Source organism: Oncorhynchus mykiss, chromosome 18 (assembly GCF_013265735.2).
Source record: "Oncorhynchus mykiss isolate Arlee chromosome 18, USDA_OmykA_1.1, whole genome shotgun sequence".
NCBI classification, from domain to species: domain Eukaryota; kingdom Metazoa; phylum Chordata; class Actinopteri; order Salmoniformes; family Salmonidae; genus Oncorhynchus; species Oncorhynchus mykiss.
The window spans coordinates 61,272,254-61,293,165 of NC_048582.1; the positions used below are offsets into that span (position 1 = coordinate 61,272,254).

General features: G+C 43.0%; 1 protein-coding gene across 2 annotated transcripts in view; it reads right to left on the reverse strand.

Moving 5' to 3' along the window:
• elp2 (elongator acetyltransferase complex subunit 2) overlaps positions 1 to 20,912 on the reverse strand; it is a 56,581-nt gene that overhangs the window by 4,973 nt on the left and 30,696 nt on the right. For both annotated transcript variants that reach the window (XM_036953440.1, XM_036953441.1), the window contains exons 13-18: positions 16,772 to 16,963; positions 16,332 to 16,401; positions 16,132 to 16,230; positions 13,846 to 13,903; positions 8,677 to 8,749; positions 5,159 to 5,357 (exon numbers count right to left, since the gene is read on the reverse strand). In XM_036953440.1, the coding sequence (XP_036809335.1) occupies positions 5,159 to 5,357; positions 8,677 to 8,749; positions 13,846 to 13,903; positions 16,132 to 16,230; positions 16,332 to 16,401; positions 16,772 to 16,963 (691 nt within the window). The remainder of the gene's footprint in view (positions 1 to 5,158; positions 5,358 to 8,676; positions 8,750 to 13,845; positions 13,904 to 16,131; positions 16,231 to 16,331; positions 16,402 to 16,771; positions 16,964 to 20,912) is intronic.

Sequence of the window (20,912 nt, forward strand, 5' to 3'; positions counted from 1 at the left end):
CAGTTTGTATAGGCATGTTTCTAGTCCCACAGTTTGTATAGGCATGTTTCTAGTCCCACAGTTTGTATAGGCATGTTTCTAGTCCCAGTTTGTATAGGCATGTTTCTAGTCCCAGTTTGTATAGGCATGTTTCTAGTCCCACAGTTTGTATAGGCATGTTTCTAGTCCCAGTTTGTATAGGCATGTTTCTAGTCCCAGTTTGTACAGGCATGTTTCTAGTCCCAGTTTGTATAGGCATGTTTCTAGTCCCAGTTTGTATAGGCATGTTTCTAGTCCCAGTTTGTATAGGCATGTTTCTAGTCCCAGTTTGTATAGGCATGTTTCTAGTCCCACAGTTTGTATAGGCATGTTTCTAGTCCCACAGTTTGTATAGGCATGTTTCTAGTCCCAGTTTGTATAGGCATGTTTCTAGTCCCAGTTTGTATAGGCATGTTTCTAGTCTCACAGTTTGTATAGGCATGTTTCTAGTCCCATGTTTCTAGTCCCAGTTTTATATAGGCATGTTTCTAGTCCCAGTTTGTATAGGCATGTTTCTAGTCTCAGTTTGTATAGGCATGTTTCTAGTCCCAGTTTGTATAGGCATGTTTCTAGTCCCAGTTTGTATAGGCATGTTTCTAGTCCCAGTTTGTATAGGCATGTTTCTAGTCCCAGTTTGTATAGGCATGTTTCTAGTCCCAGTTTGTATAGGCATGTTTCTAGTCTCACAGTTTGTATAGGCATGTTTCTAGTCCCATGTTTCTAGTCCCAGTTTGTATAGGCATGTTTCTAGTCCCAGTTTGTATAGGCATGTTTCTAGTCCCAGTTTGTATAGGCATGTTTCTAGTCCCAGTTTGTATAGGCATGTGTCTAGTCCCAGTTTGTATAGGTATGTTTCTAGTCCCAGTTTGTATAGGCATGTTTCTAGTCCCAGTTTGTATAGGCATGTTTCTAGTCCCAGTTTGTATAGGCATGTGTCTAGTCCCAGTTTGTATAGGCATGTTTCTAGTCCCAGTTTGTATAGGCATGTGTCTAGTCCCAGTTTGTATAGGCATGTTTCTAGTCCCAGTTTGTATAGGCATGTGTCTAGTCCCAGTTTGTATAGGCATGTTTCTAGTCCCAGTTTGTATAGGCATGTTTCTAGTCCCAGTTTGTATAGGCATGTTTCTAGTCTCAGTTTGTATAGGCATGTTTCTAGTCCCAGTTTGTATAGGCATGTTTCTAGTCCCAGTTTGTATAGGCATTTTTCTAGTCTCAGTTTGTATAGGCATGTTTCTAGTCCCAGTTTGTATAGGCATGTTTCTAGTCCCAGTTTGTATAGGCATGTGTCTAGTCCCACAGTTTGTATAGGCATGTTTCTAGTCCCACAGTTTGTATAGGCATGTTTCTAGTCCCAGTTTGTATAGGCATGTTTCTAGTCCCAGTTTGTATAGGCATGTTTCTAGTCCCAGTTTGTATAGGCATGTTTCTAGTCTCAGTTTGTATAGGCATGTGTCTAGTCCCAGTTTGTATAGGCATGTTTCTAGTCTCAGTTTGTATGGGCATGTTTCTAGTCCCAGTTTGTATAGGCATGTTTCTAGTCTCACAGTTTGTATAGGCATGTTTCTAGTCCCAGTTTGTATAGGCATGTTTCTAGTCCCAGTTTGTATAGGCATGTGTCTAGTCCCCCAGTTTGTATAGGCATGTTTCTAGTCCCACAGTTTGTATAGGCATGTTTCTAGTCCCAGTTTGTATAGGCATGTTTCTAGTCCCAGTTTGTATAGGCATGTTTCTAGTCCCAGTTTGTATAGGCATGTTTCTAGTCCCAGTTTGTATAGGCATGTTTCTAGTCCCAGTTTGTATAGGCATGTTTCTAGTCTCACAGTTTGTATAGGCATGTTTCTAGTCCCATGTTTCTAGTCCCAGTTTGTATAGGCATGTTTCTAGTCCCAGTTTGTATAGGCATGTTTCTAGTCCCAGTTTGTATAGGCATGTTTCTAGTCCCAGTTTGTATAGGCATGTTTCTAGTCCCAGTTTGTATAGGCATGTTTCTAGTCTCAGTTTGTATAGGCATGTGTCTAGTCCCAGTTTGTATAGGCATGTTTCTAGTCCCAGTTTGTATAGGCATGTTTCTAGTCCCAGTTTGTATAGGCATGTTTCTAGTCCCAGTTTGTATAGGCATGTGTCTAGTCCCAGTTTGTATAGGCATGTTTCTAGTCCCAGTTTGTATAGGCATGTGTCTAGTCCCAGTTTGTATAGGCATGTTTCTAGTCCCAGTTTGTATAGGCATGTTTCTAGTCCCAGTTTGTATAGGCATGTTTCTAGTCTCAGTTTGTATAGGCATGTTTCTAGTCCCAGTTTGTATAGGCATGTTTCTAGTCCCAGTTTGTATAGGCATTTTTCTAGTCTCAGTTTGTATAGGCATGTTTCTAGTCCCAGTTTGTATAGGCATGTTTCTAGTCCCAGTTTGTATAGGCATGTGTCTAGTCCCACAGTTTGTATAGGCATGTTTCTAGTCCCACAGTTTGTATAGGCATGTTTCTAGTCCCAGTTTGTATAGGCATGTTTCTAGTCCCAGTTTGTATAGGCATGTTTCTAGTCCCAGTTTGTATAGGCATGTTTATAGTCTCAGTTTGTATAGGCATGTTTCTAGTCTCAGTTTGTATAGGCATGTGTCTAGTCCCAGTTTGTATAGGCATGTTTCTAGTCCCAGTTTGTATAGGCATGTTTCTAGTCCCAGTTTGTATAGGCATGTTTCTAGTCTCACAGTTTGTATAGGCATGTTTCTAGTCCCAGTTTGTATAGGCATGTTTCTAGTCCCAGTTTGTATAGGCATGTGTCTAGTCCCCCAGTTTGTATAGGCATGTTTCTAGTCCCACAGTTTGTATAGGCATGTTTCTAGTCCCAGTTTGTATAGGCATGTTTCTAGTCCCAGTTTGTATAGGCATGTTTCTAGTCCCAGTTTGTATAGGCATTTTTCTAGTCTCAGTTTGTATAGGCATGTTTCTAGTCCCAGTTTGTATAGGCATGTGTCTAGTCCCACAGTTTGTATAGGCATGTTTCTAGACCCACAGTTTGTATAGGCATGTTTCTAGTCCCAGTTTGTATAGGCATGTTTCTAGTCCCAGTTTGTATAGGCATGTTTCTAGTCCCAGTTTGTATAGGCATGTTTATAGTCTCAGTTTGTATAGGCATGTTTCTAGTCTCAGTTTGTATAGGCATGTGTCTAGTCCCAGTTTGTATAGGCATGTTTCTAGTCCCAGTTTGTATAGGCATGTTTCTAGTCCCAGTTTGTATAGGCATGTTTCTAGTCTCACAGTTTGTATAGGCATGTTTCTAGTCCCAGTTTGTATAGGCATGTTTCTAGTCCCAGTTTGTATAGGCATGTGTCTAGTCCCCCAGTTTGTATAGGCATGTTTCTAGTCCCACAGTTTGTATAGGCATGTTTCTAGTCCCAGTTTGTATAGGCATGTTTCTAGTCCCAGTTTGTATAGGCATGTTTCTAGTCCCAGTTTGTATAGGCATGTTTCTAGTCCCAGTTTGTATAGGCATGTTTCTAGTCCCAGTTTGTATAGGCATGTTTCTAGTCCCAGTTTGTATAGGCATGTTTCTAGTCCCAGTTTGTATAGGCATGTTTCTAGTCCCAGTTTGTATAGGCATGTTTCTAGTCCCAGTTTGTATAGGCATGTTTCTAGTCTCAGTTTGTATAGGCATGTTTCTAGTCCCAGTTTGTATAGGCATGTTTCTAGTCCCAGTTTGTATAGGCATGTTTCTAGTCCCAGTTTGTATAGGCATGTTTCTAGTCCCAGTTTGTATAGGCATGTTTCTAGTCCCAGTTTGTATAGGCATGTTTCTAGTCCCAGTTTGTATAGGCATGTTTCTAGTCCCAGTTTGTATAGGCATGTTTCTAGTCCCAGTTTGTATAGGCATGTTTCTAGTCCCAGTTTGTATAGGCATGTTTCTAGTCTCAGTTTGTATAGGCATGTTTCTAGTCCCAGTTTGTATAGGCATGTTTCTTGTGTGCGAACTCAGCGTGTGTGTATATGTGTGTGTATGTGTGCGAGTGTATGTGTGCGCGTGTGTGTGCGCGTATGTGTGTGTGGGGGGGTCAAAACACAATTAAGTGAAACTCTGAGGGTAATTGGACTTCAGGGAGAAGAACTGTGTGATGCTTGGCATGGTTTATTTTTGTGTTATACCACACAAATTAACATGTACAAATGGAACACTAGAGTCAAAACAAATAAATAAAACAATTGTGACAAGCCACAAAGCACATTCCACCCAATAGTTGTCACAGTATTTGGGGGAAACAAATGTGATCTATGGTTAAAGAAAGAGTTTTGACTTCCATTTGATTATTAATAACTATTCTGCCTGTATCAGCTGTTCTCCAGATAGAGCCATGCTAGTAGCAGTGTACACACACACACACGCACGCACAGACAAGGTAAAAAATAAATATATAATAATACAAATCGGTCTTTCTGACCCTGATCGAGGCAGTTAACCCACTGTTCCCCGGGCGCCGATGACGTGGATGTCGATTTAGGCATCTCCCCCCACACCTCTCTGATTCAGAGGGGGTTAAATGCGGAAGACACATTTCAGTTGAATGCATTCAGTTGTACAACTGACTAGATATCCCCCTTTCCCTTCCCTACACGCATGCGCCGTCGTAGCTTAGGGAGGCCTGTCTTCTCTCTACCTCCTGCTACAGCCACTCTCCATCCCTGTCTTTACTGGCCGGCTGGGCCGTCCTGTACTGTGCTTTCCAGCCCCTCGATTGGCATGTCTAGACTGGTTAAGAGAGAGAGAGAGAGAGTGTGTGTCTGCACGTGTGCGGGCATGTGTGAGATTGTGAGTAATTCAGGGCTCAACTGGAACAGACTGCCAGTTCGCCGGGGAACCCATCAAGGAACCCGCCACAGGCAAATAGGGAAAGAAAAACAGTTGCTTCACCGATTAGGGCTGTGTCACTGGTGATTTACCTGACTGGGTTTAAATGGGGATTTGAGACATTGGTTGTATGGCTCCAAACTATCCCTAGGCTAGTAAAACAGGACTATACTCAAACTAAACTAGCTCTGGGCTGCTTAAACACCTGACATGAAACCAAACTAACTTCAAAAGCAGGAAGAAAATACTATTAAAAGAAAAAGCATAATAGCAGTAAAGCAGCCAGACAGGACCCTCAGCTCACCTGTGTTTGTAGGGGTGGCGGCGGGGTCGTCCCGTTTCCATAGCGACCAGGTCCTGTCCCGGGACACGGCCAATAGGAACAGTCCATTGGGAGAGAAGGCCATCTGGGTGACAGTGAGGCTGTGGCAGGGCAGTGCCTGTAGCTGGCGCCAGGAAGTGGAGCTCCAGAGCAGCACGGCCGCATGCTCAGCCTTAGAGGCCTAGAACCAGAGAAGAGAAGCAGCTGGAGGACCATACTGAACTAGCTCAGCCTAAGAGGCCTAGAACCAGAGAAGAGAAGCAGCTGGAGGACCATACTGAACTAGCTCAGCCTAAGAGGCCTAGAACCAGAGAAGAGAAGCAGCTGGAGGACCATACTAAACTAGCTCAGCCTAAGAGGCCTAGAACCAGAGAAGAATAGCTGTTGGAGGACCATACTGAACTAGCTCAGCCTAAGAGGCCTAGAACCAGAGAAGAATAGCGGTTGGAGGACCCCACACATAGCTGACAAGATAGTCATAGGACCCTATACCATTCATGCTATGTTAGATACCATACCATTCCAGCCATTAATGCGAGCTTGTCCAAGTGCTGTATAGATTAGCTAATACTATCTCCATTCCTCACCAGGGGGCAAACAGTATACAATTCTCCTCCCTCTGTGTTCGGTAAACACTCATTTTAAACTTTGACTCAAAGATGTACTAGCAAACCTGGTCTAGTCTATTGAAGTGACTTAAAAAAATAGAGGCCTATGTTTGTATTGGCTAAAGGCGAGACAGCAGGAAAGATAATGGGCCAATTTGGAACCCACAGCAAATATGTCCTGTAGGTGACAGCATGGACTGAAGGACCACCCAGGTCAGGTGACTGCCATCAAATCACATCATTCCAGTTGTGATAGGAATCTGAATGATCCTGATGGCTGCTAATGGACTTCACCTGACAGATAACAGGTTATTTCTCTGAAAAATAGACACTTTCAGATTGATTTTGCTCCGATTAAAAAGCTGACTGTCCACACGCACTGACACGTTTATTGAGTCTGCCAGATCAGAGGCATTAGGGGTGACCAGGGATGTTCTCTTGATAAGTGTGTGAATTGGACCATTTTCCTGACCTGCTAAGCATTTAAAATGTAACAAGTACTTTTGGATGTCAGGGAAAATGTATAGAGTAAAAAGTACATAATTTTCTTTAGGAATGTAGAGAAGTTGAAGTAGTCAAAAATATAAATAGTAAAGTACAGATTGGTTTTTGCCCTAGCACTACACAGCCGATTCAAATAACTAATCAAACTTTGATCATTTGAATCAGCTGTATAGTGTTAGGGTATAGGCTAGTGTATAGTGTTAGGGTATAGGCTAATGTACAGTGTTAGGGTATAGGCTAGTGTATAGTGTTAGGGTATAGGCTAGTGTATAGTGTTAGGGTATAGGCTAGTGTACAGTGTTAGGGTATAGGCTAGTGTATAGTGTTAGGGTATAGGCTAGTGTATAGTGTTAGGGTATAGGCTAGTGTACAGTGTTAGGGTATAGGCTAGTGTATAGTGTTAGGGTATAGGCTAGTGTATAGTGTTAGGGTATAGGCTAGTGTATAGTGTTAGGGTATAGGCTAGTGTATAGTGTTAGGGTATAGGCTAGTGTATAGTGTTAGGGTATAGGCTAGTGTATAGTGTTAGGGTATAGGCTAGTGTATAGTGTTAGGGTATAGGCTAGTGTATAGTGTTAGGGTATAGGCTAGTGTACAGTGTTAGGGTATAGGCTAGTGTATAGTGTTAGGGTATAGGCTAGTGTATAGTGTTAGGGTATAGGCTAGTGTATAGTGTTAGGGTATAGGCTAGTGTATAGTGTTAGGGTATAGGCTAGTGTATAGTGTTAGGGTATAGGCTAGTGTACAGTGTTAGGGTATAGGCTAGTGTACAGTGTTAGGGTATAGGCTAGTGTACAGTGTTAGGGTATAGGCTAGTGTATAGTGTTAGGGTATAGGCTAGTGTATAGTGTTAGGGTATAGGCTAGTGTATAGTGTTAGGGTATAGGCTAGTGTATAGTGTTAGGGTATAGGCTAGTGTATAGTGTTAGGGTATAGGCTAGTGTACAGTGTTAGGGTATAGGCTAGTGTACAGTGTTAGGGTATAGGCTAGTGTACAGTGTTAGGGTATAGGCTAGTGTACAGTGTTAGGGTATAGGCTAGTGTATAGTGTTAGGGTATAGGCTAGTGTATAGTGTTAGGGACCCCTAACCAAAATGTGCACCGAGTTTGGGAAACCCTGTTGTAACCAGTAAATTACATATTTAAGGAGTAGGATCTACAACACATATTTACAAATAAGTTATCATGCAATATCAACATGATCAAACACAAGATAAACTTTGGTAAAAACCCTTCAACTGATATATCACTGTCAACTAACAAGAAATCAAAAAGATCCTTGTGCGCTCAGTTGAGAACAGGGATACTGTCTCTGGCAATTGAAGTAGGTAGATTCAATACCCTAGATGAAGAAGAGAGGATAAATCTGTGATTTCGGGGGTTGGCTTAACATTGGTTGGACCAGAGCTAGCTAGTGTGTGTAGAGCAGCACCAGAATTTTAAATAAAAACACATTTTACGTTTTTGTAGTTAATAAATGTCAGTAGCCTACAATAGACCCGCAACGTCAGTAGCCTACAGTAGACCCGCAACGTCAGTAGCCTACAGTAGACCCGCAACGTCAGTAGCCTACAGTAGACCCGCAACGTCAGTAGCCTACAGTAGACCCGCAACGTCAGTAGCCTACAGTAGACCCGCAGCGTCAGTAGCCTACAGTAGACCCGCAGCGTCAGTAGCCTACAGTAGACCCGCAACGTCAGTAGCCTACAGTAGACCCGCAACGTCAGTAGCCTACAGTAGACCCGCAACGTCAGTAGCCTACAGTAGACCCGCAACGTCAGTTGCCTACAGTAGACCCGCAACGTCAGTAGCCTACAGTAGACCCGCAACGTCAGTAGCCTACAGTAGACCCGCAACGTCAGTAGCCTACAGTAGACCCGCAACGTCAGTAGCCTACAGTAGACCCGCAACGTCAGTAGCCTACAGTAGACCCGCAGCGTCAGTAGCCTACAGTAGACCCGCAACGTCAGTAGCCTACAGTAGACCCGCAACGTCAGTTGCCTACAGTAGACCCGCAACGTCAGTAGCCTACAGTAGACCCGCAACGTCAGTAGCCTACAGTAGACCCGCAACGTCAGTAGCCTACAGTAGACCCGCAACGTCAGTAGCCTACAGTAGACCCGCAACGTCAGTAGCCTACAGTAGATGCCAGGAACATAAACAAATAAAAAAAACGTTATTAACCGGCTCCCATGCTTTTAAATTAAATGTTCCGGAACAGTATAGATCACTTTCGTTCCCGGTTCTGATTCCTCTATTTGTTAAAACAACTTATGGTTTTCAGTTAGGTTCCCGGAACCAGTTCAAACCCCTGCTAATAAAGTACAATGTGCTTTGCTACAGTCACAGATCGACGTTTGGCATTTGACCTCCAACTTGTCACACTACCTTACATGCCGAAGCCACCACCGTCCTCCCACTGTCAGACGCCAGACAGAACATCTCAAAGCCATGTCCATACCTGGAGAGAGAGGGAAGGAGAGAGAAGGAGAGAGAGAAGGATAGAGAGAAGGAGAGAGAGAGAGAGAGAGAGCGAGAGAGCAGAGGGGAGGGAGCGAAGAGGAGTGATGAGAGCTTAGTCACCAGATAAGACTGTGATAAAAGACAAGTGGTCAAACTTGAAGCACAAACAATCCTCCTGAAAGCTTTAAAATGGTGCATCTTAGAATCACGCTTCTGGTGTCAGAGCTGCCAGGCTCTAAACAGGGGCATTTGAAACAGAGCGACTACGTCCCAAATGGCCCACAATTCCCTATTAGTGCACAGGGCTCTGGTCAAAGATAGTGGACTATATACAGTTGAAGTCGGAAGTTTACATACACCTGAGCCAAAGTCATTTAAACTCTTTTTTCACAATTCCTGACATTTAATCCTGGTAAAAATTCATTTTCTTAGGTCAGTTAGGATCACCCCTTTATTTTAAGAATGTGAAATGTCTGAATAATAGCAGAGAGAATGATTTATTTCAGCTTTTATTTTTTTCATCAAATTCCCAGTGGGTCAGAAGTTTACATACACTCAATTAGTATTTCAGTATTTGGTAGCATTGCTTAAAAATTGTTTAACTTTGGTCAAACGTTTCGGGTGGCCTTCCACAAGCTTCCCACAATAAGTTGGGTGAATTTTGGCCCATTCGTCCTGACAGAGCTGGTGTAACTGAGTAAGGTTTGTAGGCCTCCATGCTCGCACACGCTTTTTCAGTTCTGCCCACAACTTTGGAAGTATGCTTGGGGTCATTGTCCATTTGGAAGACCCATTTGCGACCAAGCTTTAACTTCCTGACTGATGTCTTGAGATGTTGCTTCAATATATCCACATAATTTTCCAGCCTCATGATGCCATCTATTTTGTGAAGGGCACCAGTCCTCCTGCAGCAAAGCGCCCCCACAACATGCTGCTGCCACCAGTGCTTCACGGTTGGGATGGTGTTCTCCGGCTTGCAAGCCTCCCCCTTTTTCCACCAAACATAACGATGGTCATTATGGTCAAACAGTTCTATTTTTGTTTCATCAGATCAGAGGACATTTCTCCAACAAGTATGATCTTTGTCCCCATGTGCAGTTGCAAACTGTGGTCTGGCTTTTTAATGGCGGTTTTGGAGCAGTGGGCTGCATTTCAGGTTATGTCCATATAGGACTCGTTTTACTGTGGATATAGATACTTTTGTACCGGTTTCCTTCAGCATCTTCACAAGGTCCTTTGCTGTTGTTCTGGGATTGATTTGTACTTTTCGCACCAAAGTGCGTTAATCTCTAGGAGACAGAACGCGTCTCCTTCCTGAACGGTATGACGGCTGCGTGGTTCCATGGTGTTTATACTTGCGTACTGTTGTTTCTACAGATGAATGTGGTACCTTCAGGCATTTGGAAATTGCTCCCAAGGATGAACCAGACTTGTGGAGCTCTAAAATTTTCTTCTCAGGTCTTGGCTGATTTTTTTTAATGTTCCCATGATGTCAAGAGGCACTGAGTTTGAAGGTAGGCCTTGAAATACATCCACAGGTACACCTCCAATTGACTCAAATGATGTAAATTAACCTATCAGAAGCTTCTGAAGCCATGACACCATTTTCTGGAATTTTCCAAGCTGTTTAAAGACAGTCAACTTAGTGTATGTAAACTTCTGATCCACTGGAATTGTGATACAGTGAAATAATCTGTCTGTAAACAACTGTTGGAAAAATGACTTGTGTCATGCACAAAGTAGATGTCCTAACTGACTTGCCAAAACTATAGGTTGTTAACAAGAAATTTGTGGAGTTGTTGAAAAAACAAGTTTTAATGACTCCAACCTAAGTGTATGTAAACTTCCGACTTCAACTGTAAATCAAATCAAATCAAATTGTATTTGTCACATACACATGGTTAGCAGATGTTAATGTGAGTGTAGCGAAATGCTTGTGCTTCTAGTTCCGACAATGCAGTAATAACCAACAAGTAATCTAACTAACAATTCCAAAACTACTGTCTTATACACAGTGTAAGGGGATAAAGAATATGTACATAAAGATATATGGATGAGTGATGGTACAGAGTAGCATAGGCAAGATACAGTAGATGGTATTGAGTACAGTATATACATATGAGATGAGTATGTAAACAAAGTGGCATAGTTAAAGTGGCTAGTGATACATGTATTACATAAAGATGCAGTAGATGATATAGAGTACAGTATATACATATACATATGACATTAATAATGTAGGGTGTGTAAACATTATATTAGGTAGCATTGTTTAAAGTGGCTAGTGATATATTTTAAATAATTTCCCATCAATTCCCATTATTAAAGTGGCTGGAGTTGAGTCAGTGTGTTGGCAGCAGCCACTCAATGTTAGTGGATTCTCCTGACACCACACTCCGAGGGCCCTCACCTCCTCCCTGTAGGCCGTCTCGTCGTTGTTGGTAATCAAGCCTACCACTGTTGTGTCGTCCGCAAACTTGATGATTGAGTTGGAGGCGTGCGTGGCCACGCAGTCGTGGGTGAACAGGGAGTACAGGAGAGGGCTCAGAACGCACCCCTGTGGGGCCCCAGTGTTGAGGATCAGCGGGGTGGAGATGTTGTTGCCTACCCTCACCACCTGGGGGCGGCCCGTCAGGAAGTCCAGTACCCAGTTGCACAGGGTGGGGTCGAGACCCAGGGTCTCGAGCTTGATGACGAGCTTGGAGGGTACTATGGTGTTGAATGCCGAGCTGTAGTCGATGAACAGCATTCTCACATAGGTATTCCTCTTGTCCAGATGGGTTAGGGCAGTGTGCAGTGTGGTTGAGATTGCATCGTCTGTGGACCTATTTGGGCGGTAAGCAAATTGGAGTGGGTCTAGGGTGTCAGGTAGGGTGGAGGTGATATGGTCCTTGACTAGTCTCTCAAAGCACTTCATGATGACAGAAGAGAGTGCTACGGGGCAGTAGTCGTTTAGCTCAGTTACCTTAGCTTTCTTGGGAACAGGAACAATGGTGGCCCTCTTGAAGCATGTGGGAACAGCAGACTGGTATAGGGATTGATTGAATATGTCCGTAAACACACCGGCCAGCTGGTCTGCGCATGCTCTGAGGGCGCGGCTGGGGATGCCGTCTGGGCCTGCAGCCTTGCGAGGGTTAACACGTTTAAATGTTTTACTCAATGATCCAAGGTTTTTCCAGCCCTGGTTGCGCAATCGATATACTGATACAATTTAGGGAGTCTTGTTTTCAGACTAGCCTTGTTAAAATCCCCAGCTACAATGAATGCAGCCTCAGGATGTATGGATTCCAGTTTGCAAAGAGTCAAATAAAGTTTGTTCAGAGCCATCGATGTGTCTGCTTGGGGGGGAATATATACGGCTGTGATTATAATCGAAGAGAATTCTCTTGGTAGATAATGTGGTCGACATTTGATTGTGAGGAATTCTAAATCAGGTGAACAGAGGGATTTGAGTTCCTGTATGTTTCTGTGATCACACCACGTCTCGTTAGCCATAAGGCATACGCCCCCGCCCATCTTCTTACCAGAAAGATGTTTGTTTCTGTCAGCGCGATGCGTGGAGAAACCCGCTGGCTGCACCGCCTCCGATTGTGTCTCTCCAGTGAGCCATGTTTCCGTGAAGCAAAGAACATTACAGACTCTGATGTCCCTCTGGAATGCTACCCTTGCTCGGATTTCATCAACCTTTTGTCAAGAGACTGGACATTGGCGAGAAGAATGCTAGGGAGTTGTGCACGATGTGCCCGTGTCCGGAGTCTGACCAGAAGACCACCTCGTTTCCCTCTTTTACGGAGTTGTTTTTTTGGGTCGCCGGCTGGGATCCATTCCGTTGTCCTGGTTGAAAGGCAGAACACAGAATCCGCTTCGCGAAAATCATATTCTTGGTTGTACTGATGGTGAGTTGACGCTGATCTTATATTCAGTAGCTCTTCTCGACTGTATGTAATGAAACCTAAGATGACCTGGGGTACTAATGTAAGAAATAACACGTAAAAAAACAAAAAACTGCATAGTTTCCTAGGAACACGAAGCGAGGCGGCCATCTCTGTCGGCGCCATGGCAACCTGTAGGGACTAGGGTGACATTTGGGACTCAGCCAGAGAGCTGAAGGTTTTCTAGCTGGAATTATGTAGATTCTACTCACACAGGCTGCAAAGGTTAAGAAGACACAGATGATACCTTACTGGTAAAGCACGCTAGAGCTAGACTGTGGAATTAAACAGTGACATACGGGACTCCAGAACAGCAGACTGCAGGGCACACGCACACAAGAGCGCAGAAACATCTCATCCTCTCAACCTACCAAACCTTCTAAACATTTCATATTCAGAAATATACTCAGAATAGAAACCCTACCACAGAATCAAAAATATGACGCCACATGAATTTTAATGTTGCCATTACGCGTTCAATTATACAATGCATTCCTTGCCAAATGGGAGTAAGAAAAGTGCTATTCAAAAACACAATGGCAGTACTTGCAGTAAATGTCACAGCTGTATGTCATGTTAATGCAGGACTGACTGGTAAATAGATTTAACATTGGCAACAAAATGGAGGTGATATATTCTCCTGGGCAGAGAAGAGGCTCATGGGGAAATCTGCATTCTGATTGATGGGAGGTCTTTGGCTGGCTGGCTCTGAACGGGGTTTAGAAATATTTTCAGACCCATTAATCCTCACAGGAGGCGAAACAAACCATAACCAGTTATTTGTCTATAAATATGAGAAATGCGTTGAAATATCGTGTCGCATGGAGAATGGATGCTGCACATTAAAGGTTGAAATCATAGATGCCTTGTGTACATTCCTAGAAAGCAGGAAACAGTGCTGAAACCTTTTCTGACAAAGTCCCCATCTGATTCTGTAGTTGATGAAGCGTGTGCAAAAGTGGTACTGTAACATTAGCTGCCTTTACACATGCAGCCCAATTCTGATATTTGGCAAAACAGCTGATCCGATTGGTCAAAATATCAATTAGTGGAAAAAGATTAGAATTGGGATGCCTGTGTAAATATAGCCATTGAGACCGAAAGTGTGTGTGTGCGTGAAGATGGAATGAAAGGACTGTTAGAATGATCATGGGACACTAACAGTTTTTGGACCTCAGGCCATAGTGTATTTTGAAGGAGGTGGTCCTCTGGCGGTGGCTCTGTGGACACACACACACACACAAAATTACAAAGAAAGTCAATTTCAAAATAATTACATAACTACTGTATTTAACATATTCAACATTCACCCTAATGGGAACCATTTTCAAATTGACTAAAATGAAGATTGTATCTATGTGGAGATTGTATCTACGTCAATGGCATTTATGATTTTCTTGTGAAACAAACCCTAATGTTAAGCAGAGAGGGAGAGAGGGACAAGAGGGACAAGAGGGAGAGAGGGAGAGAGGGAGAGAGGGAGAGAGGGAGAGAGGGAGAGAGGGAGAGAGGGAGGGAGAGAGGGAGTGACAAGAGGGAGGGAGAGAGGGAGTGACAAGAGGGAGGGAGAGAGGGAGAGAGGGAGAGAGGGACAAGAGGGAGAGAATTAAAGAAGAGACACACTGGAGACACGAAACAGAATGAAGAACAGAATTGACCGCCTCAAGACAATGTTCTCTCTCGGATTCTTCACAGCGCTCATCGTTAGCATTTAGCTCCAATACCTAACCCTCAGTTTGCTATTTCTGAAAAGCCATTTTGTAACAACGACTCTTTATCTCCCAATTTTCAACGGCTGTTAGCTTTGAGGGGTGCTGCGAAATGAGAATCAAATGTACCCCTTCTCTCATTCTCCACCCATGCCAAGACAACTTCACTATCTACTCCTGCAGACACAGTGTGTATCCCAAATGGCACCCTATTCCCCATGGGCCTTGGTCAAAAGTAGTGCACTATGTAAGGAATAGGGTGCCATTTGGGACGCGTGAACTTACACAACCCTTACTCTCCTTCATTACACATGACATGTAAAGCCTCGTTCCCTCTCGTTGTTATTTGTCCCTGGCTTCCTGTTTCTCCCAAATGGTTCCTTCCCTTAATCCTCTCTAGTAGTTAATCAGAGACATGGCATTACTCTGTTAACTGATTATTCTGTTGACAACTCACTATTGTGTTGACAACTCATTATTGTGTAAACTCATTATTCTGTTAACGACTCATTATTCCGTCCACCTCATTTCCCTCTCCCTGTAGAACTGTACATGCAGACACACATAGCCCTGTAGCCTAGTCATCGATATTCTAACTTCGCTCTGCGCACACACACACACAAACGAGTCATTAATATCCTAACTCTGTAATCCTATAAGACGTCATTGTAATGATGATCTCAAGACTATAAGGAGATTTTTACAATCACAATGAATGACAACGCATGACAGTGTTTGACTAGAGGCAAGGCACCCAAAGCTCCCCATCCCTTGATTCTCTTTCATTGTGGATTTATTCCTCCTGTAATTTTTTTCTCTTATTTTCCTTCTTTTTTTCTCTCTGCATTGTTGGGAAGGGTCCGTAAGTAAGCACTTCACTGTTAGTCTACACCTGTTGTTTACAAATCATGTGACAAATACAATTAGATCTGTCTCTCATCTTCCTCTCGTTAACCTTCCTTCCCTCTTTACACTCTCGCTCTCTCCCCCAGTCTCACTCACCCCCCAGTCTCGCTCTCCCCCCCCAGTCTCGCTCTCCATCTCTTTCTCACTCCCACTCCCCTCGCCCTCATCCCACCACCCTTCTCTTCCTGCGCTGCTTCTCATCCTTATTTAGTAATTACATGTCTCCAGGTGCTCCGATTCATCCCGCTCTTCTAGAATGCAGGCATGGAGAACAGAGCATAGCAGAGCAGAACAGAGCATTAAAGAACAGAGCAGAACAGAACAGAGCAGAGCATTAAAGAAGAGCAGAACAGAGCAGAGCATTAAAGAAGAGCAGAACAGAGCAGTAAAGAACAGAGCAGAACAGAGCAGAGCATTAAAGAAGAGCAGAACAGAACAGAGCATTAAAGAAGAGCAGAACAGAGCATTAAAGAATAGAGCAGAATAGAGCAGAGCATTAAAGAACAGAGCAGAGCATTAAAGAACAGAGCAGAGCATTAAAGAACAGAGCAGAACAAAATAGAACAGAGCAGAGGCATCTAATAAATAGTCAGTCAAGAAGGCTGGATATCATTGTCCCTTAAAGGAATAAACAGAAATATGGAGAGAGTGAAGGAGAGATGGGCTGCACTGACTGAGGCCGTGTAGAAAGGAAGTTTATCCCATCCCAATAAAAAACAGTATTAAGGTTTATGAAGGTATTATGTATTGTGGGAGCCATGCCTCAGACAGATGCGACTGTTAAATGGGTCTAATATTGTAATAGGAATGGTAAGTTTTCAGTATACCAATACCATTAAGGGTGAGCGGGTGGAAGTAGGACTCTTGGTATCGGTCAGAAACACTGTTGAACCCGGTTCCCTCCTCTTCATTGGTCTTGGGAGTAAGATCACCTGTCAATCAAAATAAGAAACTATCAAAATCAGCCAGATGTAACGAGACATTGACGGTTATGTGCAGATAGACCAAGTTTAGGATGGACTTGGAGCCGTACCTTGAAACACAGCCTTGTTGGAGAGACCTAGGGCAGGGGTACTGGCCCCTTCTGGTTGATCTACAGTGTCCTGGGAAAGAGAAACAGACATACCCACACACATACAGGGGAGAGGGGTCAAAGGGGAATTTCAAAGTTCTAGGCTCTTTCCCAGTTCATTTCACCTCGAGTCCTCACATCCTTTTCCCTTGCCTACTTCTCAAAATGCATTGGAGAAGAAGGCCCGGGGGGAGGGATCTTCTCCAATATGGTTGATGGGGAGGCATAGACATAGGATGCGATGAATCATGGAAGGACGAATTGAGATTGAGGCCAACAGTAGCCATTGGGGGTGATGTAGGAAGCAACTGGCGTTGATTGACACACTGCTCAAACAATAACAAAACAGAATGTTGGTACTTCGACCAACAGCAAAGCAAGATTTAGGAACTACTACTCACACTGGAGGCCAGCAGTTTCGCCAGAGGCGTGCCAGAGATGTTTGCAAAGTTCTCCACAAAGTTGCGGGGGGCGCGGAACACCCGGAGGACCTTCTCGTCGGCCCCGGAGACGTACTGGAAGCGGCCCACCATGGCCAGACACTGCATGTCATAGCCGTGGATCTGGGGGCGAGAGATCTCGTGCCAGGTAGGCTGTAGTTAAGACACAGGGGACAGAGGGGAAGAGCTACTGAAGACATACTGAGATACAGTTAGCGATCTTGTTCCAGGTGGGCTGTGGGAAGGGGAAAGAGATACACTACATGACCAAAAGTATGTGGACACCTGCTTGTCTAACATCCTATTCCAAAATCATGGGCATTAATATGGAGTTGGTTCCCCCTTTGCTGCTATAACAGCCTCCACTCTTCTTGGAAGGCTTTCCACTAGATGTTGGAACATTGCTGCGGGTACTTGCTTCCATTCAGTCACAAGTGTATAAGTGAGGTCGGGCACTGATGTTGGGCGATTAGTCCTGGCTCGTAGTCGGCGTTCCAATTAATCCCAAAGGTGTTCGATGGGGTTGAGATCAGGGCTCTGTGGAGGCCAGTCAAGTTCTTCCACACTGATCTCGACAAACCATTTCTGTATGGACCTCACTTTGTGAACGGGGACATGGTCATGCTGAAACAGGAAAGAGCTTTCCCCAAACTGTTGCCGCAAAGTTGGAAGGACAGAATCGTCTAAAATATGTAATTGTATGCTGTAGCGTTAAGATGTATCCTTCACTAGAACTAAGTGGCCAAGCCATAAGACTCCTGAACATCTAATCAAATGGCTACCCAGACTATTTGCATTTTCCTCTGTTTATTTAGAACTTAACAGAACTAAACACAATACCTCATAATGACTAAGTGAAAACTTTAAAACATTATTTATAAAAAAAAAATGTATTAAAAACAAAAATACCTTATTTACATAAGTATTCAGACCCTTCGCTATGAGACTTGAAATTGAGCTCAGGTGCATCCTGTTTCTATTGATCGTCCTTGAGATGTTTCTACAACTTGATTGAGTCCACCTGTGGTAAATTAAATTGATTGGATTTGATTTGGAAAGGCACACACCTATCTATATAAGGTCAAAGCAAAAATCAGGCCTTGAGGTCAAAAGGAATCGTCCCTAGAGCTCCTAGACAGGATTGTGTCAAGGCACAGATCTGGGGAAAGGCACCAAAACATTTCCGAAGCATTGAAGGTCTCTAAGAACACAGTGGCCTCCATCATTCTTAAATGGAAGAAGTTTGGAACCACCAAGACTCTTCCTAGAGCTGGCCGCCCGACCAAACTGAACAATCGGGGGAGAAGGGCCTTGGTCAGGGAGGTGACCAAGATCCTACTTTTTGAATGCCTAGCTCAGAATGACCTTTCCAAAAGTTGTTTATATAGAGATCAGTCCTTTCGGGAGTCAAGATAATTTCTTTATAAATCCCATCATTGGATGTTTTGGTAGTTGGGTTTCCAAAGGGACATCATAGGTCAGCATAGATGACCTAAGCTGAAAATATCAAAAAAAGGAGTTGCCCGTTGTAATAATATTTGGAAGATAAAATGCACAACGCAGGGGACGAGAGGGCTAGGATTAACGATCAATAGGAGTTGGTTTTCAGTTCAACATCTGTTTAGGATCTGTGGGATGTCAGTCATGAACTCAGAGCTACGTGTGTTACGTGGGCCACGTTTTCATTGGTCTGTACATTGAGTCTGGAGTGGGATACTTGTTATTTGGCCACTGGCCAAGTTGAACCGGCAAGGACCTCTGATTTGTCAACCCCAGGCTAGGGTGGGGAGTTATAAGTGGCACCCTGTCCTTTGTTCTGTGTGGAAAAGCTGAGGACAGGAGGAAACTGAACATCTGACTCCAAGCATAACATCTTGATTTGTCCTCTCTGAATAAACCTATTCTTCTCTCCCTGATTTGCTTTGGAGTTTGTGTTACTGAAAATAACAGAAATGGCTAACACTGGTAATGTGTATGCATCTTTCAAATCTTGGAAAGTTCTCAAACTATTTCAGTCCAAGATATCGGTAGGGAAATCACTGAGATGTTTACGTTATACGATAATAGTCCTTCCTTTATCTCCCCCTAACCTCCCTCTCTTGCTTCCTCCGATGCTCTCTCTCACCCCTCCTCTCTCAGCAGCTGCAGGTCCAGCTCACCTTCTCCTCGCCCTCGTCCCTCCCCCTTATTACGTATTCCACATCTGGACTTATTGGATGCAAAAGGCCGCCCTCCAGATGGCAAGGTATTATTGTGAAATATTGGAGTATGGGCATGTCATTTTGATTCCCAGTTACAATGTTTTTCAATTTGCAGTAAACATAAATTGTGTGAGTAATAATAGGACCAAAGTGTAATTTACATTGTTTAAGGGATATACTGTATCAGTGAAGACCACCTCTTCCAGGGCAATAGGAGACACCATCTTTCTCTCTATACTCAGCCAGTGGGCAGAAGAATCATGTCAATGTAGGATTGGGTGAAATGCTAGAATCTGGAAATACAATTTAAAGTCCTCCTACGTCTTTCCCTCTTGGTGAATGTATACATTTCACCCAGGATGATTTACCTTGCCATATACATTTCATCCAGGATGATTTACCTTGCCATATACATTTCATCCAGGATGATTTACCTTGCCATATACATTTCATCCAGGATGATTTACCTTGCCATATACATTTCATCCAGGATGATTTACCTTGCCATATACATTTCACCCAGGATGATTTACCTTGCCATATACATTTCATCCAGGATGATTTACCTTGCCATATACATTTCATCCAGGATGATTTACCTTGCCATATACATTTTATCCAGGATGATTTACCTTGCCATATACATTTTATCCAGGATGATTTACCTTGCCATATACATTTCATCCAGGATGATTTACCTTGCCATATACATTTTATCCAGGATGATTTACCTTGCCATATACATTTTATCCAGGATGATTTACCTTGCCATATACATTTCATCCAGGATGATTTACCTTGCCATATACATTTCATCCAGGATGATTTACCTTGCCATATACATTTCATCCAGGATGATTTACCTTGCCATATACATTTTATCCAGGATGATTTACCTTGCCATATACATTTCATCCAGGATGATTTACCTTGCCATATACATTTTATCCAGGATGATTTACCTTGCCATATACATTTCATCCAGGATGATTTACCTTGCCATATACATTTTATCCAGGATGATTTACCTTGCCATATACATTTCATCCAGGATGATTTACCTTGCCATATACATTTTATCCAGGATGATTTACCTTGCCATATACATTTCATCCAGGATGATTTACCTTGCCATATACATTTCATCCAGGATGATTTACCTTGCCATATACATTTTATCCAGGATGATTTACCTTGCCATATACATTTTATCCAGGATGATTTACCTTGCCATATACATTTTATCCAGGATGATTTACCTTGCCATATACATTTCATCCAGGATGATTTACCTTGCCATATACATTTCATCCAGGATGATTTACCTTGCCATATACATTTTATCCAGGATGATTTACCTTGCCATATACATTTCATCCAGGATGATTTACCTTGCCATATACATTTTATCCAGGATGATTTACCTTGCCATATACATTTTATCCAGGATGATTTACCTTGCCATATACATTTCATCCAGGATGATTTACCTTGCCATATACATTTCATCCAGGATGATTTACCTTGCCATATACATTTTATCCAGGATGATTTACCTTGCCATATACATTTTATCCAGGATGATTTACCTTGCCATATACATTTCATCCAGGATGATTTACCTTGCCATATACATTTCATCCAGGATGATTTACCTTGCCATATACATTTTATCCAGGATGATTTACCTTGCCATATACATTTTATCCAGGATGATTTACCTTGCCATATACATTTCATCCAGGATGATTTACCTTGCCATATACATTTCATCCAGGATGATTTACCTTGCCATATACATTTCATCCAGGATGATTTACCTTGCCATATACATTTGAAACCACACTATTATTGTGATCACAACAGGCAGAAGATACTGTACATTGTCTAGATATAGTCAA